The following is a 19,430-nucleotide window of genomic DNA, read 5'->3' as shown; positions in this document are numbered from 1 at the left end:
ATGGAACAACCTACCCGGAAGTAACTCCGGTCCTGTCAAGACTGCTCGAAACCCTTCCCTGGTCCCACTGCCCATTGAAGAGAATCCAGGTGGGGGGCACCTTCTTCAGTCACCTTAGACACACTCTGCTCCTGGAAAATGGAGCCTCTTCCCAGACGAGCCCCCCGATTGCCCGTGACTGTGCTTTCCTCCCATCTGCTCCTTCTGGAGGTTCATCCCTCATCTCTATCTATGAAAAATTTTCACATCCTTCAAGTTCCAGATGTGGCCCTCTCTGGGCTACGGTTTCACCTTATCTCACCCTACCCATCCTGCCCCAGACGCACACCTGCCTTGGTCTCTCTTTCCTGCTTATACCTCTCATAAGACAAGACGAGCTCCTTTGTGATGTGATTGTTTCTCAACATGTCTTATCTCCTGACTGGACAATGAGAGAGGTCACATCTTAACCCTCAGGTACTCTGACAATTCCCCAGCCATTAGGCCTCCCCCCCCCCCCCCCCCTGCTAGCAAGGTGGGCACTGAATTCATGATCAGAGAGAGGGAGAAAAGAATCCAGCAGGCAGGACCAGCACCTCCTCCCTCAGCCCTTCTCACTTTCAGTTCTCAGATCTACTACAAAACCAGCCAAACCAGTTGTTCTTCCACGCTGACCTTCTCTGCTCCCCAGGCACTCCCGGATGGGAGGGTGAGGGGAACTGTCCAGTGGTGGCCTAGAGGAAACAGAGGTGGGGACTCTGCCAGCTTCCCAGGACTCTTCCATTGGTCACCTGTCAGTTCCCAATCTTTCAAACTCAGTCTGACAGGAAAGGAGATGCTGGTGAGACACCACAAGGAGGTCAGAGCTGGGTGGTGACCACTTCGGCTCCCCTTCCTCCTTCAGAAGAGTGGGGCACAGTGTAGATGAGAGAACTTAACAAACAGATCAGCTGTGATAGGCGTGTGCAAGGTGATTGTAGCATCTCTGGGACAGAGACTTAGTGAGCCTAAGGTAGGCAGGTAGATGGTTTTCAGAGGCCCTTAACCCCTGATCCTGTCCTCCACAGGAGAGCCCTTACCTCTACACCCTGAGGAACAGTCGGCTCCTCCCAGATCAGGCTGAAGCAAGCCCCAGGGTGCTGTCCTGGGCTGTGCCAGTGGCAGCAGGAGGTGGCATTGCAGTGGGCATCGGCTTCATGATGGTGTTGAGGGCCGTAAGAGGTGGGTTGGAGGGAAATCTTCCAGTAAGCCTGAACACTATGAACTTGTAGGCCCGCCAGCCATGTGTAGGCATGCACCCTAAATTCCCCAGCCACACTCTTCAGCAGACAGCATTTGCTTTAACATTTGGTGATGTAGGGAGCCGAAGGGACAATCATGACTTCTTGGGGCATGGAGCCTACATTCCTGGAACTGGCAAATTTAAATAAAGGCCAAAGCTGTCCTGTTTTGTGGTTAACCTGCTTAAAGCTCTCGCCTTCCATCTGTTGTGTGGCGTAAGTGTGAGGGCTGGAGCCTTTTGTGTCCTATCAGCCAGAGCTGCCTAATTGGTAGCCGACCATGGCCCAGAACTGGTCCCTGTAAGGCTCCAGCTCAGTACTGGAGAAGCATATCCTAGAGAAACCAAACTCACTATTTCAAAGGTGGGGAAAACATGGGTCACCAGGTGGTAGCTGGAATTTTAGAGCTGGCTGGCCACCGTCCAATACAATCCAACACATACCTGTTGTGCACCTGTTTTATACCCTGCACAATGTAGAGTGTTGTACCTCCAAGCTGTGCATGTCACAGCCTGGCCAAGAAGATAACTCCTTCAAAAGAAAAGCTTGGTGACCGTGTGTGATTCACCAAGGCTTTGGTGAGTAAATGTGTCTGATTTCAAGACTAGGAGGAGTTCATTGGGAAAATTTCCTGGGAGAGAGCATTTTGAAATGCTGTTTAAAAAAAAAAAAAAAAAAGGATTGGGATGTGAACATTTCACATATTATCCTCAACCTGATTTTCTCAAGGTGCTAAATTTAAGAAAGACTTTCTCTTCCTACATCACACGTTGGTGAGAGAGAGAACTGGAGAGAGTCTGATAATACAGGCTGCATTCATTTAGCCCCTACTAGGGGCAAGGCCCTGAGCTGAATGAATGTCTTACACACATTATCTCTTTTATTCTGCACGAAAACCAAGGGAGGGATGATGAAAAAGTTTTGAAAATAGAAGTGGTAATTTCACAACATCGTGAATGCACTAAATGCCACTGACTTATTCACTTTAAAATGGCTAATTGTATGTCATGCGAATTTTACCTCAATAAAAAACAACAACAACAAAAAATAATCATCAACATCTTCAGTTTCTATCTGATCCCACAGCTTGAAATGACAAGGGACGTAGGTCAGAATCCCAGATATACCATTTAAATGTGTGGCCTTTGGAGCAAATCCCATCACCAGCCTGAGCCTCAGTTTCTTAGATACCTCATCTATAAAATTCAGAATACCCATTTTGCCTGCCTCACAGCACTGCTGGCAAACAAGGAATGTATTGTATAAAAATGTTCTGTAACTCTAAGACCCTGCACACATAAACTGGGTTAAGATAGGATCCAGACTGTGGGGGACGTGAAATCCAGAGGTGAGTGGGGGAACCGGGCAGTGACTGTGCATGAAGACTGCCTGTCTTCTTCTCATGCAGGTTCATCATCTTATCTCACTTTCACAAAACAGAATAGAGTCCCCAGAGGACCTTGGTCCCATCCCAATGTTCTTCGAGCTTTAATTTCTGTTTCTGTACAACGGAAACAATATACTTGCCCCCCCTTCTTCCTAGGGACCGGAAATCATAGCAACTAAATTACACGTGTCCTCAATAACTACCACATGCCAGCCTGTGCTCCTGACTTACCATTGTGTAACAACAAAGAGGATCCATTAAATCCAATAGTTCATCCCTCCACTCTTTTCCCTCAAGTTTCCATTCCAATAAGTCCCACTTCAAAGAATCACGGAAATTATAATGACAAGCTCCCTCACTTGTGGTTGGAATTTACACTACCCAAGGAATCCAGGAGCCCCCAGTCTGAAAAATTAACAACAACAACAAAAAAGTGATCCCAGGCTGGTAACCAAGAAACACTTTGCAGAAACAAAGAGAAATCCTTTCTGGAGGAACAAAAGCACAAGCCGAGCCTCCGATTCCCACCAAATAGATGCTAAAAAAAGCCAAAATTTAAAAATATGTGCAAGTACCTACTTGAACTTGGGGGTAGTATATATACATTGGCTACACACCATGTCCTTTACCTATAGAAAAATGTTCTGTCTAGTTAGGATGATGCTCACAGCCACATCGTAAACAAAGCCATCAAATCCTAAGAAAGCTATACTCTACGGTCTTCTTCATAGAGGCTTTTGAATTCAGAAGAGATCGGTGTGGATTAAACTTGGTCAAAAGCTTTCATAAAAGACATGGAACTTTAATTGAGCTCTGAAGGATGGAGAGAGAATTTGGTTAGAGGCCAAAAAGAATGGGGTTTTAGAGTCTGGAAAAATTGCATCTGAACAGATGAATACAAGCATAGTATGTATAGGGGACAATTAGAAAGCCAGAAAAAATGAGTGTGGATGAGCCAGATACAGCTGGATTCGGGGGACACTAAAGAAAGGGTAAGGAGTCAACAGAGATTATATTGTTACAATGGTTGTACTATCAGGCTGTATTTTATTTGGGACTATAAATGTTATTGGGAAAAGATTTGTACGAGGAAAAATAAAAGCAATAAAAGTTGACAGAGTGCTTATATTATGACATGCACCTTGGTGTACAATAATTAAAATTTCTACATCCCTATTATCGTCCCCTTTTCACAGAGGAGAGAACCAAGATTCAGAGAGAAGAGGTAACTGGCCAAGAGTTATACTTTCATTACACAATGGGACGTTCATCAAAATGAGTACTAGTGTCCAAGGTAGGGGAATGACCCCAAAACATAAAACACATGCTTCTAGCAGGAACTGGGCCAAATTGCAAATAAATGTGGGATAAAATAAAAATCTAAGAAGGAAGGATATTATCTTCACAAGGCTATGATTGTACCATGAGTTCCTCTGCTTCCAATTGGTCTGAAGAGCTCAGCCATCTCTAGTTAAAAAGCTATGATTTAAAAAGCTAACTAAAAAGACTAAGATTTACTTTACTAGAATATACGTGGAGTTATAGCAGCAGGCAAATCTTTTAATTGGAAAAAAATGAAGATACAATCCCTGTGAGAATCAGTGGACAGTAAATGACAGGATTAGACCCACATTTTACGTAAGTTTTTTAACGGTACTAAAGATAGATTATAAGTATGTTTAGAAAGATTAAAGATACAAGGAATTTAAAACATGAGACAAGAATAAAGCATTATTTTTTAAAATAAAGGATTTGTGAAAGAACTAAGAACCAAATAGAACTTCTAGAAATCAAATATATTGGTACTAAAGAAAATTCAACTGCAGTAAATGTGGTCAAATCAGTAGATTAGACACTTAGTAATCCAACATTTTCTGTGTATTTACTGTATACCAGGCATTGTTTTTAGCAGTAAGTCTGTACACTCATCGATTCTCATAACAGCCCAGTAACATACGTACTAATATTACCCCAATCTTACAGACAGAGAAACTAAAGCAGATTCTCTAGCTTTTCAATGGTTTGATAAGAATTCAATAAGATGAAAACAATAGTTTAAAAGACGGGTATTCAATATTTAACTCCCTTCCCATACCAGTATAAATTCCAATAGATTGTTCAAAAGCTTTATAAAACCACCATAATAATGAAAATATATTTGGCACCTTACAGTTTACAAAGCACTTTAATATATTCTCATTTGATCTTCACCACAAACTTGGAAGCAAAAGATAGTATTAAGAAAAACAACATCCAAATGTCTAACCAATGTTCTGTATACTTGAAACTAATAAAATTGAAAAGAAAAAAGAAAGAAACATCTCAAACTTGGGAAGAAGGCAGGAGAGCAACCACTTGTCCTGTAAATGTCATTGTTTAACAAGCTCATCTCAAAGATATTTACTGATCCAGAATACCATTTGACTTTGCTATTTACTATTAAATGGAGCCCAGGCACTATGAAGTTATGTTAACTAGTGAATTTCTGACGGGTAAAAAAGATAACCTCAAGGTTACAGTTTTATCACATTAACCATTTTCATATCTATAAGCAACATCATTTCAGCATTCCTTTGACATGTAAATTTGCATTCCTCAAATTCTCCTTGGAACCTGACTTCACCATCATAATGACTGCCTCATTAATTACTGAGTTAAAGTCTGACAAGTGTTCACCCTATAATATGAGAATCATGCTTTTTAACTTTTTAAAAATTAAGAATGATTTAAGTAACTAAGGAGCAAATTTTTAAAAATTATATAAAACCCAAGAGCATATTATAAAAGCCTAGTGAAAGAGAACTATTGGGAACCAACAACGCAGTAATTCCATCCCTAGGTGACAGTTCCCAAAGAAACATTTGTAAATATGTATGTCTAGGGAAGTATGTGCAAGCATATGCATGACAGTGTTGTTTATAAAAATCAATAAAACTGGAAATGATGAGATCAATGGCCATCAAGAGTGGATTAGAAAAATAACTTGTACATTAATACAACGGAGCATTTATGCATCAGAGAAAAATGAATCCCTATAACTTCATTCATCAACATGGGTGAATCTTACAATGAAAAGTTTTGCAAAGATTACATGTAACATGGCTCCATTTAAATATGGAGAGAAGCAGTGAAAGGAGTAAAGGTAATCAATGTAACAATTATCATAAAAATCAGTAAAGTTGTTACATTTGAGAGAAAGAAGGGGTTGTGATTGAGGGAGGATGCATGGAGAGCATCTAAGATACTGGATTTGCTATTTCTAAGGTACCTAGTAGTGGTTTCACAAGATTTTGCTTGATAACTATTCTTTAAGTTGAATATTGTGTATATATATCAGACTTTTTCTGTACTATTTCATCATATTAAGTTAAAAGAATGGAGGAAGATGCTTTCTTTATACGACGACCAAGCTAAATTAAATTGCTTATTTCTTGAGTGACCATTTGGAGGGAGCTCCTTGGGGCTCTGAAGCCTGAGGATATGCCCAGGAAAACCTCCACTTTCCCAGCCATCTGGAAAAGTTGTTCTCAAGGGCCACATACAAAACTTGGTAAGCGTTCATTACAAAGTCTCTGAAGCAAAATAAATATAAGTCAAAGTTGATCTGGGCAAAGAAACAGAGCCCCCCACTTCAGGGCAGCCCTCAGACCCAGTCTCCTGGGAGCAGGCCGATTTGGGCCCCACTCCTTAGCTACAAGGCATACATGGGTGCTACAGCAAGAGCTCAGTAGGCTTCAGTCAAAGGAGGCCACTCAAGTGTGGACCCTCGTATCTCTATGTGATGTCCATAAAACTTGTCACTATAAGTTTGTTCCACTATTTTGGCACGTGGCACTGTGACATATCAAGGAAATATGTGTCCTCCTGGAGAGGCCCCAGAGTCCACCTCTATTGGCCCTCGCTGCACCATCCAGCAACAAGCAAGCTGTCCTCAGGAGCCTTCTGCACAATGCTGAAGGCAGAGGCACAGAAGAGGGAATGAGGAGGAGGAGGGGAAATGGAGGAGCCCCTAAATATTTCCACATGGATGGTGGGCAGTCATTTGAATTTCATTGTGTGATCAGTTAAAGTCTTAAGAACAATCAAGCTCAGTGATTGGAGAATCCACACTGACCAGGGAGGAGGAGAGCTGGGGAAGAGAAAGAAGCAAAAGGAGAGCCTATTCCTGAACTATTAGGAATGACCCTATTTCTTCAACTGTAGTAGCACACGGATAACGTCTACCATAAAAGGCTGTTAGCGGATTGAATGAGAACACGGATGAAAGGGTCTGGCAGAGGCGGTGCTTGATAAATGGGAGCTGCGATGATTCTCATCTCTTGTATGCAACCTGGGCTGAAAGTGTGTCCATGAATCCCGCTATCCCCTCCCTCTGCAGTGTATTGCCTACTCTGGTTCTCCATACATTTGAACCTAAGCCTAGAATTAAAGTATTGGCCTTCTAGCAAAGGCTCAGCCTCACGCTTGTACCTAAGGGGAGGGCCCTCCCTTGAATGGAACAACTGAGGCAGCAGCCCTGAGTCCCACACTCAAAGGTGAACAGGGAGGCTACAGGGCATGCCTCTAACTTTCCTTTCTGAACAGTATTAAATTCAATTTTGAATTGTCTGTCTTTACTGATGTCCCAAAGAACCATGAAAGAGGTTGATGATGTAGGCTCCTTTCAAGTTCTCTAAGTTTACGGTAGGCCGTAAACTTAGCCCCCAAATCACCAGAGAGGCAGCTGCTTTCTCTGCCCACTCTGCCAGGGGATGCTGATATAACAAAGTCTGGTTTTAGATTTTTATTTCTAAACTTGATTTCAAAGGTTGAAATGGGCCTGGGGTCCACTGCAGCTGCAGCCAGGATAAGTTTTCCAAGCCAGCCCTCCAGAGGACCACTCCATCCTGGCCTAGACACGGGACTGGCTATACTATTTGCAGGGTCCAGGGCAAAATTAAAATACATGGCCCTTTGTTGAAAAATTAAGAATTTTAAGACAATGACAGCAGAGCATTAAACCGAGCATAGCGCCTTTCTGAGTGTGGAGTGCTGTGTGACCCACAGGTCACACATCCACAAACCTGGCCCTGCCTAGGCCATTTGGTGCTCTGCACTCTCAAAAGCCAGACAGATAGGCTATTACTGCACCCTTGTCCCCATAAATTATGTATGGCTGTTGGGGGAGGAAAGGAGGCGGCCTAGGGGTGTGACCCTCCCCCCAGAAAGGAAGGTACCCCAGGTTCTGTGGCAGAGCCTAGGATGCCCTACCCAAAGGGAGGCCCACAGGGCAGCTTGGTTTTTTCCACTTACTGGAAAAATAGCTCAGAACATATCCTGCGGCCAGCAGATCGATGATAACGTCATTATATATGGAGATTCAATTTCCACCTTTCTTTTCCACTTCTATTTGTGTAACTCATTTTATCCAGCAGGGGACATGAACAGGATCACTTTGGGTCTGAAAATCCCCTGGGGAGACAAGGAAACATAAGCAGTTTCGAGAATTGTGCCCAAGGCAGCCCTCCGCCTCATAGGTGGCACAAGTACCTGTGAAACCAGCCCAGGTATTGGTGTATCTTATAAGGCTACTGTGAGAATGCAGGCAGGGCCTGGGCGTAAAGCACAGAGCAGAGGCTGGCACAGAGCACAGCCTGGCACAGAGCGGACACTCAAAACATTTATCTACCATTAGCATTACTCAGATGAGGCTTCTCAGTTTTCATATTTTATTTGATTACTTCTGTTGCTCTGCCAAATGCTTATTTGTTATTCGGTCTTTTTTTTTTTTGAGTTGGTATTTATATCATTGCTATGACAGAAACTCTTTGACCAATAAGTGTCTTCATTCAGCCAGCCAGCCAGTCAGCCAGCTTACAGAGCTGAGCCTCATTATCATGTATCCTGTGTGAGCCACCAGGAAACATTGATGAGGAGCACACAAGTCACCTCCAAAGGCTTTTCAGTCTGCCGTAACAATCATCATGCTTTTATGATTCTGTACCTACATCAGCAAACATTAGCACATAGATCCCAACATATTCATTCATAAATTGTGTGACTGTACTAATATATAAATCACGAGACATTCACAAAAATAGATGTTTTTATAGAAGATAACGCTGAAATAAAGTTTTGCTCTTATTAAAATAGTAATGATATTTTGGATGAGGAGAGCATTTTAATTGAATGTCTTTCACTACTTTTTAAAATCTTGATTTAAAGCTTTGTATCGCAACTATTTATGGATTTGGTTTCAGGTTAATTTTGTTTCTACACTTACTTCCAAAGACTGTCATAGCTCAAAAAAAAAAAAAAAAAAAAAAAGAAAAGAGACTTCGAAAACATGGGTAGCTCCAAACAGAAGAGATACCATGTCGATTGTGCTAACTAAATCACAATTGTCATTCAGTTATACAAAGATTTTTGTTGAAATGTTCCTAGTAAAATACCCTTCTCCCTGACTGAACTTTTTATTTTTAAGCAAACTAATTAGAAGATGTCCCATTTTTCACAAGTGGGTTCACACCCCACTGATACTATCCTTTTGAAAATTTAAAACTAGGTTTTAAAATTTACTTAGTTTTTCTAATTTACAGATATGAAAGTTTTCATAGATGAAACTCATCGTCAGCTGTAGAATCAAATAACAGTAGCAAACATCTGTTTTCAAAATCAGCTCCTTCCCCAACCTTTGTTTTTAAAATGCACCTTCACATACTACGCTACACAAGTTATTTTCAAAAAGCTATTACTTTTCCTTTTCCATGAACTAAAGTTTTTTTTCCTAAAATATTTACTAAGTGACATGTAACTGACAACCAGTTGTCATTCTAGAAAAGGTCAGCAAGTTTGAAATTGTTGCCGATTTTAAAAAATGCATAATTCATCTTCAAGCTGGATGGCTCTTATAAGCACATTGCCAAAATACTTTCACAGTTAATCCCCATCCATCTCATTACAAAATGTTGCAAGGATTCTATTCTACTTAAAAGTCTTGTTTTATAACAACTACTACATTGATGATATCTTATCACATTTTGTACACTCCTGGCTTTGTTGCAATAGCTCGCCAACAAATATGGCGAAAGAATTTCATTGAGTGCTAGATTTGTATTCTTACTAAAGAATCTTTTTGAGTCCTCTACTAGCAAGGACACTTGCCACAGATTTTCCAAAGCATTGTTTTTATTAAAGAAGCAATTTTCTTCTGAGAATATATCTTTATTAGTACATTTTTCTTTTAATGGTACACACATACAAGAACTATATATTTCATAATTGAAACAATCCAACAAATACCATAGACTAAAATACGCTGGGGTATTTATGTATATTTTATCCAGATGCCCAACACTACATAACTTATTCAAACACTTAGCAATGTTTTCTTTGCATCTTTGAATGGCTCACCATATGTACTTAGAGAGGGGCTTTTTACTAGGGAGGAGTGCATATAAATCCATATTCAATATAGACTTCTTGATCATTTTAATGTTTTGTCTTGTCAGATCTCATTCGAGCATCGTTGTTTTTATTTCATGATGTGGCTACGAGGAGCCCTTTACTGTCAGCTCTGCCATTTTTCTTGTTGCTTTAATTTGTTTGGTAGCTTGTTGTCAGATTTCAATTCTGATTCTATTACTTGCTAACTCTGTGACTTTGGAAGACAGTCATCACACCATGTTGAAAGGGAATGACTGAGCAAAAGGCCACTTCCAACCCCTGTGCTGGGTCTACTCTGCCACTCTTGGGAAACCACCCTTACAGTGACATGTGACACTTGAGTGAGAGTGCCAGAGTCAATCCATGAATATTAGGAAGTCTAATGTCTTCCTTCTTTTTAGGTTAAAAATTGCATATAAGTAGAAAACTTAATATTTTCTTCCCATATTCTAATGGATCGTCCTATATACTTCGCTTTGGAGATGTGTCCTCAACTGAAATGTATTATGTCCCAGGGAATAATTTGTCAAAGCCCCACAATTATCACTACACCCCATCATTCTAACACTCTTGCAATCCAACATACTTTCCTAAGTGAGAAATAGTCTGGCGTTAAAGCTGGCCACTGGACTCCTGAATGGGGCATGACCGTGGAGTGTCCCATGAGGAAGTGTTGCATCGTCTGTCATAGTTAGTGGACAGGAACAATTGAGAACTACTAGGCTAGATGGAGAAACGATCATGGAAACAAATGCAGTGAATGTTATAATAAACCTGCATGAGAACCTGCATGAGACAGAATGAGGAGAAATTGAGGAAGACTTCACAGTAGAGGTGAAGAGACCTCTGAGGGTGTGTTAAAAGACTGGAATTTCAATAGGAGGGAGCAAGGGCAACCAGGGTAGAGGTTTAGGTATCTAGACAGAGTTATGAAATAAATGGCAAAATGTTTGGGAAACGTGGAGATATTCAGAGTTGATCAGAAGAAACGGGAAGTGAAATTGGTTTCCATTAAGGAACTAAGATATGCCCTCTTTACAGTAACTTGGTGCAGTGTTTTCTTCGAAGACAATGGGAGATATTTTTTAAATTTCCTGGTGAGTAATGAGTCTTAGTACTTGAGTCTGGGAATTGTGAAGACACTTGGAAGCCATGCTGAGGAGTTTGACTCAGTCCAGGATGCATTTGACAATATCTTATAGAAAGTAGGGAAGGAATTTTAAAATTAAAGGCATGACATGATCGGATGCCTGCTACAGCATTCTTGATATACTCAAATATAGTCTAAGTTCCACTGACATCAGAATCACTTCGTTTGTTAAAAATGCAGATCTTCGGAATCAGAATTTCCAGAGATGCGTACAGACAGCAACTTGTATTTCAACAAACTCTCTAGTTAATTTTTTTCTCCTGCGTTGATCTATCACCCCACTGCCTAGTCTCACCCCAAATGATTCAGGCACACATTAAAAAATTGAAAACAAGTACATCATTGGTTTTATGAAATGACCGTGTGATCAGTTTGTGAGGCAGAATGTGTCAGCAAGTTATTATGTCTCTATCTGAGCATTCCTGATAGTTACCTAAACTATTCTTAGTTTCTGTGTTCATTTCTTTTTCAACTTTAAGTCTACTATTAAGGGGTCTAGTTCTTCCCCACTCTCAAATTTCTGTCCCTCTCCTTATCCTTTACCTAGTTCCCAAGGTTTGAATAATCATGTGGTCAAGGTGAGCTGCTTTTCCTGAGAACATTTTGATTCTCACAACCACCTCAAGAAGAAGGTATTATTATTCTCATTTTTAAAATGAGACTGAAAGCTGGACTCTAAGATCAGATGACTTATCTGAGGTTATGAAGTCAGCAAGTAAGAGAGGGAGAATTTGAAATCTGCCTGACTTCAGAACCTGTACCCTTGAAAAGACTAACAACAAATATTGGCAACGACGTGGAAAAACTGAAACGCCATACGCTGCAGATGGGCATGCGAAATGGTACGCCCACCTTCTAAAAGAGTTTGAACATTTCTTTTAAACGTACCCTTATCATAGGACCCAGCCAATACATTCCTGTATTTGCCCAAAAGAAGTGAAACATACATCTACACAAAGTTACAAAAATTGATAGTTTTATTCATATAGTCCTACCCTGGAAACCACCAAACTGTTCAACAAGAGGTGAATGGGATAAACAAATTACAGTATATCCGTATGATGGAATACTACTCAGCAATGAGACAGAATGAACGACTGACTTTCACAACATGGCTGGATCTCAAACACAATTACAGAAGCCAAATGTCAAAGAGTATATATTCTGTGATTCCAATGTTGTGAAATTCTCAAAAAGGTAAAACAGATCTGTGGTGACAGAAAGCAGGTAAGTGGATTCCCTGGTTTGGGGTGGGGGTAATGAGTACGAAAAGGCATAAAAGAGGAAACTGCTGGGTGATGGGACTATTTATATCTTGATATCAGTAGAGTCACACTTGTCAAAACTCATTGAATTGCACATTGAAAATGCGTACACTGTTATACCTCAATAAAATAGATTAAAAAACAACAACAACAACAACTTGTGCTCTGGTCACTAAACCACACTGCCTATTTCCCTAGCTCTGCCCTAAATCACACCCCCCCACCCACAGGCCAAGTGAATACTGCGATGTGTTGTGGCATCTACAATGAAGGCCCAAAAGGCTGCACAGCTTCCCCTGATAATCTTGCACCAAAAAAATCACACTAGTTGGGGCGCAAGTTTATCCTTTCATTGGGCTCTAAATGTAGTTTAGCCTGAGACCCCACCCATCAGGCACTGCCTTTGCTTTTTTTGTTATCTGTGCCAAGGAACTGAAAGGCAGAGTCCTCTGCAAACTGCTCCAAACTAGGCTGGAAGGGCAGTCACCTTGGAGAGATGTGCTACCTCCCCTTTCCCCAGCTCCCACTTTCCAGTGGGAGGGCAAGCCAGGCACAATGGCAAAGCTGCTGCTTATCCTAGCCTCCTCCTCAGCACCTCCTAGATTGGGGCGGGGCGTCTGGAAGACAGGAAGAGGGCATCCCTCCGGTCCTTGGAACCATCAGATTCAATTTCAGGCAGCGCCTTCTCCTTGGCTCCTTTTCTGACATCTCCCTACTAGGACCACTGTGCTCCCTTTCCAGCCTCTGAATTCATTTATTACTATGACCGCACATGAACAGCTTATACTGCATATATTCTTGTTCATTACTTGCTTTATGTGTCTTTCCTAATGTCTCTGAGAGAACAACAGAGCACCATTGCTGTTCTCACAAGGCAATGGTGCTCTATTGATAGACCGATTAAGGCATCTGAATTAGAAAAGAGGAAGCAAAATTGTCTCTATTTTGTTTTTTTTACCAAAAAAACACAAAAAATAAAAAACAAAAAACCTGTTAGAATAAACAAATTCGGTAAATTTGCAGGATCGAAAATCAATATACAAAATTGGATGCATTTCTATATGCCTAAAAAAAACTATCAAAGACATTAAGAATATAATCTCATGTACGAGTAGCATCAAAAAAATACTTATGAATAAATTTATCCAAAGAGGTAAAAGTTCTATATACTGCAAACTATAAGACATTGGTAAAATAGATGACACAAATGAAGAAATATTCCATGCTCAGATACTGAAAATATTAAAATGTTCATACTACCCAAAATGGTCTACAGATCCCATGCAAGTCCTATCAAAATTCCAATGGTATTTTTCACAGAAACAGAAAAAAATTCTATAATTTACATGCAACCACAAAAGATTCCAAATAGCCAAAGCAAATTTGAGGAAGAACAAAGCTGGAAGCATCATATTTCCTGAATTCAAACTACATTACAAAGCACTAGTAATCAAAACAGTATTGTATTGGCAGAAAACAGATCTACAGAACAATGGACAGAATAGAGAGCCTAGAAATTAACCCATGTATATACGGTCAATTAATTTACAACAAGGAAGCAAGAATATGCAATGGGGAAAAAATAGTCTTTTAAATGTCATTGGGAAAACTGGATAGCTACATGCAGAAGAATAAAACTAACACCCCATCTTACACCATATGCAATAAATCAATTCAAAATGAATTAACTCTATCAATCCAAAGACTTGAGTATAAGGCCTGAAACTATAAAACTCCCAGAAGAAAATATAGAGGGTTAACTCCTTGACATTGGCCTTGGTAATAATTTTTTGGATTTGACAACAAAAGCGAAGGCAACAAAAGCAAAAATAATGAAGTGAGACTACATCAAGCTAAAAAGCTCCTGCACAGCAAAGAAAACCATTAACGAAATGAAAAGGCAAGCTATGGAATGGGAGAAAATATTTTCAAACCACAAATTTAATAAGGTAAATATTCAAAGTATGTAAGAAACGGATGCTATTCAATAGCAGGAAAACAAATAACCCAATTAAAAAATGGGTAAAGGACCTGAATAGACATTTTCCCCAAAGAAAATATAGGAATGGACAACAGGTACAAGATGCTCAACATTACTAATTGTCAGAGAAATGCAAATCAAAAGCATGAAGAGATATTACTTTATACGTATTAGAATGGCTATTATAAAAAAGACATTAGATAATAAATGCTGGTGAGGATGTGCACTGTTGGTAAGAATGTAAATTGATACAATCACTATGGAAAACAGTATGGAGGTTCCTCAAGGAAGCAAAAATAGAACTACCATATGATCCAGCAATCTCACTTCTGGGTATATATACAAGAGAGACAAAATCATAATCTCAAAGAGATAGCTGCACTTCCATGTTCCATGTGACATTATTCACAATGGCCATCAAATGAATGGATCAAGAATACACACACAATGGAATATTATTCAGCCTTGAACAGAAAATCCTGTCATTTTTGACAACATGGAGGAACTCGGAGGGCATTATGCTAAGTAAAATAAGCTAGACAGAGAAAGACGTACTGGATGGTATCACATACATAGAATTAAAAAAAAAATTTTTTTTAATGTCACATTCATAGGAACAGAGTAGAAAAGTGGTTGTGGAGGGGCTGAGGGTGGAAGAAACAATTAGAATTTGGTAAAAGGGTACAAACTTTCAGCTATAAAATGAATAAGGTCTGAAGATTTAATGTATAACGTGGTGACTATAGTTGATAACACGACTGTATAATTGAAATTTGCTAAGAGATTAGAATCTAAATGTTCTCACTGTCCTGACCCCCCAAAACAGTAAATATTTGAGGTAATGGACGTGTTAATTAACTTCATGTGAAGAATCCTTTCACAATGTGTACGTACATCCAATCGTTCCATTGCACACTTCAAATACTTTACAATTTCATTTGTGAATTATACCTCAATAAATGTGGGAGTAGGGGGAATGCTATAACCATACATCAATCTACTGCTCCCATTGACAGCTCCTCATTTAGTTTCCCATACACTGAGTGGTTTACATGTGTTTTATGCCTACGAGATCTCAAAGGAAATACAAGGAATTACAAAATATCTCACCAGATAGCTTAAGATTTCCTTTGTTTCTTTCCTGGAACAATCACCAGAATTTTATTGACATAAACTAAATGTAGGCCCTTTTTGCCCTTTGTCAACTGAGGATCTATTCCTAAGTCTTTTTATCCAGCAACCACTGAAAATAGCCGAGTAGAGCAGAGACCTGCCCAGCTTTAACCCTGGCAATGAATGAGTCCACTCATGTAACCCACACATAACAGGCACAGATGAAGAAAGAAAGTGCTAAGCCAGTGATTCTGCCATGGCCCTAGTTGGGATCTGGAATGCCTTGATGTCTTGAATGTACTGTGGCTTTGGTCCTAGTGTATAGAGTCCCAGTCCTGGCCAGATTAGGCAAGATACATATCCAGAGCAAAGGCAAATTGGAGTTGAGAAGAGACACCAAAGGCTAGAGAAGCTTGACCGACATGACAATGGCACCAGTGAGTAGGGAAGCTGCAGACAGGCAAGGTGTCCAGAGCTAAAGAGATGAAGGACAGGGCAGAAACCAAGGGGAGCCATGAGGAGATACTTGGGAATAGAGGTTTAAGCAAGATGTGCATGAGTGATAAACACATGGACGGAGAAACCTTGAAGGGCCAGGCTTATTCTGCTTCCCAGGGGAGTTCTATCAAAACTGTCCTTTCTTAACAAAATGATGACATGTCAGGAGGGGCTAGCGTTGCCAGATAACACACAGGATATCTAGTTAAATTTGAGCTTTAGATAAATGAACAATATTTTAGTATAAGTATGTCCTATGCCATATTTGGGATATATTTTTAGTAAAAAAAATGTTCATTGCTTATCTGAAATTCACATTTAACTGGTCATCCTGCCATCCTAAATCTATCAACCTTAAGAGCAGATCATGAAATTTCCTCACCAAAGAAATGTTTGTGTAAGAATCGCACCCTGACAGAAAGCTCATACCCAAACAGTGAGATGTGGGTGTAGACAGTGAAAATAGGAAGGATCAAGGATTTGAGGAGAGTAAGCAGGAGCATTAGGAAATGAGAGAGAGAGAGAGAGAGAAAGAGAGGTGGGAAAAGAAAGAAAATAAAGTGAGATTAAAGTTGCAGAAAAGTTTAAGTGATGCCAACTTCACAGACTATCAAATTACTTACAGAGGGAACAGTAAGCCCAGGCTTAAACTCTTAAGAGGACACTCTCGCACAGAGAAGAGGGAGCCAGCAAAATGAGTGAGGTCAAGCAGGACAACTGGGGATGAAGAAGAGAAGGGTAGCTTGCTGGCTGTGTCATCCTAAACAAGTTATTCAGCCTTTTAGAGTCTCATTTTCTCAGATATAAAATGGAGATTAAAAACAGGGTTTTATACCCTAACTCTTGTACGTATACCACTGTAGATTTGCTTCACCACTTCCAATATTTCATATAAATGGAATTGTAGAGTATGGACTCTTTAATGTCTGGCTTCTTTAAAGTTGTTTTTGTTTGTTTGTTTGTTTTTCATTCATACATGTGTTTTGTTTTCATTGTGTTCTTTTTCATTACTAAGTGGTACTCTATTGTATGCCTATACCATCATTTATTTATCCCATTTCCCTGTTGGACACTTCAGTAGTTTCCAGTTTGGGACTATTGTGAACAAAACTGTTATCAATATTGTATACAGGTCTTTGTGTATGTCTGTGTTTCCTTTCTATTGGGTAAATACCTAGGAATGAAATGGCTGGGTCATATGTTAAGGGTAAATTTAACTTCAGGAGAAACTGCCAAGTTGCTTTCCAACGTGGTTTTACCATTTTGTAAGCCCATCATTAGTGTAGGAGAGTTCTATTTTCTCCACATCCTCACCAACAATTATTATTAGTCTTTTTAATTTCAAGAGCACGGGTTTTGAAGTCAGACTTCAAATTTTAGTTCTGTCACTTGCTAACCTCATAACATTAGATAAGTTACCTAATATTATTGAGTTTACTTTCCTTGTTTTTAAAATGAGAATATTTATACAATGGAGCTTTATGTAATAAGTGAAAATTAAAACTGTTCAATCGTTTAGCATATCTAATTACATCTGTTATGTTTATTCAGTTATCCCCATTTTTGAAGACTAATTTGTCCAAAGTTCTAATTTAAGAATGCTATCAACTTGAATATAAGACCGGAATCAATAAAATACATAGAAGAAAACATAGGAACTAAACTCAAGGACCTTGGACTTAAAGAGAATTTTATGAATTTGACCTCAAAAGCAAGGGAAGTAAAAGCAAAAAATAAATGAATGGGACTACATCAAACTAAAAAGCTTCTGCTCAGCAAAAGAAATCATCAACAAGGTAAAGAGACAACCATCCAAATGGGAAAATATATTTGCAAGCAACGCCTCTGATAAGGGCCTAATATCTAAAATGTACAAAGAACTCATATGACTCAATAACACCAAAAAAAACCAAACGATCCAATCAAAAAATGGGCAGAGAACTTGAACAGACACTTCTCCCTAGAGGACAAATGGCCAACAAATATATGAAAAGATGCTCAACATCACTAGCTATTAGGAAATGCAAATCAAAACCACAATGAGATACCATCTCACAACTGTTAGAATAGCTATAATCAACAGGACAAGTAATAACAAATGTTGGAGAGGATGTGGAGAAAAAGGAACCCTCATACACTGCTGGTGGGACTGCAAATTGGTACAGCCACTATGGAACACAGTATGGAGTTTCCTCAAAAAAAAAAAAAAAACAAGAATTGATCTACCATATGATCCAGCAACCCCTTTACTGGGTATTTACCCCAAAGACTTGAAAACCCATATCCAAAAACATATCTATCTGCACACTGACATTCATAGTAGCATTATTCACAGTGGCCAGGACATGGAAGCAACCAAAGTTTCCTATACTTAGGTTGCTATAATAGATGATTGGCTAAAGAAGCTGTGGTACATGCATACGATGGAATATTACTCAGCCATAAGAAGAGATGAAATATTGCCATTTGCAACAGCATAGATGGATCTCGAGATAATCATCCTAAGTGAAATATGCCAGACAGAAAAAGTTGAAAATCACATGATATCACTTATATGTGGGATATAAACCTAAAAGCAACAAATGAACAGGACAAACAGACAGACACATGGACTATAGACAAGTGGTTACCAGAGGGTAGGAGGTGGAGGAAGAAGGGAGAGGTAGACGGAGTAAAGGGAGTCAAATATAGGGGAGTAGGGATAGGGCGAAGTGGGTAACAGAGATCAAATATATGGTAGCTGAAGGAAATTGGACTTTGGGTGGTAAACACACAATAGAATATATAGATGTGAAATTATAATGTATATCTGAAAATTATATAATTGTATTAACCAATGTTACCCCAATAAACTTAATAAAAAAAACCCTATCAAAATGTCTTTGTATAAAAATTACCTGAAATCAGGTACGGCCTGATACCCATGGGTGGCCAGGATCAGGTAGGGCCATTAGTTCTGACAGGACACCCACCCTCAGATGGAGAGGCGAGGAACTTACTCTCCAGATGAGGGTGTTTACACTCACCTAGAGCTTTCTTTCCAACACTAGATAATGAGGAAATTATGAGACTTAAAGTCATTAGCAAATTTTTTAAACCTTCTGAGCCACACTATTTTCATATGTAAATTGGCCCTAATGATACTTACTCTTTAGAATTATTGTTGAAGATGAACACTTAGCAAACTAATATGCAAATGTAGCTTTACTTTCACCAGAGAGGGGAAAAAAGTACGTGCCTAGATAGGGACCTTCTTAAAACTAATCGAATGGTAAATACAAGTCCTTCTTTTCAACTTTCCTGGGCATGTTAAAGGTCATGGGTTTCAGTTTACTACAGGAGGGCCCATCAT

The 19,430-nt window shown here is 39.5% G+C and overlaps 1 protein-coding gene across 2 annotated transcripts in view; it reads left to right on the top strand.

The window, feature by feature from the left end:
• The window catches only part of PLB1 (phospholipase B1), a 147,814-nt gene extending 146,372 nt beyond the window's left edge, over positions 1 to 1,442 (top strand). For both annotated transcript variants that reach the window (XM_039887494.1, XM_039887495.1), the window contains exon 59: positions 1,047 to 1,442. In XM_039887494.1, the coding sequence (XP_039743428.1) occupies positions 1,047 to 1,250 (204 nt within the window). In that variant the 3' untranslated portion in view covers positions 1,251 to 1,442. The remainder of the gene's footprint in view (positions 1 to 1,046) is intronic.
• The last annotated feature ends 17,988 nt before the right edge of the window (positions 1,443 to 19,430 follow it).

This window comes from Pteropus medius, unplaced genomic scaffold (assembly GCF_902729225.1).
Source record: "Pteropus medius unplaced genomic scaffold, Ma_sr-lr_union100, whole genome shotgun sequence".
Classification (NCBI taxonomy): domain Eukaryota; kingdom Metazoa; phylum Chordata; class Mammalia; order Chiroptera; family Pteropodidae; genus Pteropus; species Pteropus medius.
This window is presented reverse-complemented; position numbering and strand designations above follow the sequence as displayed.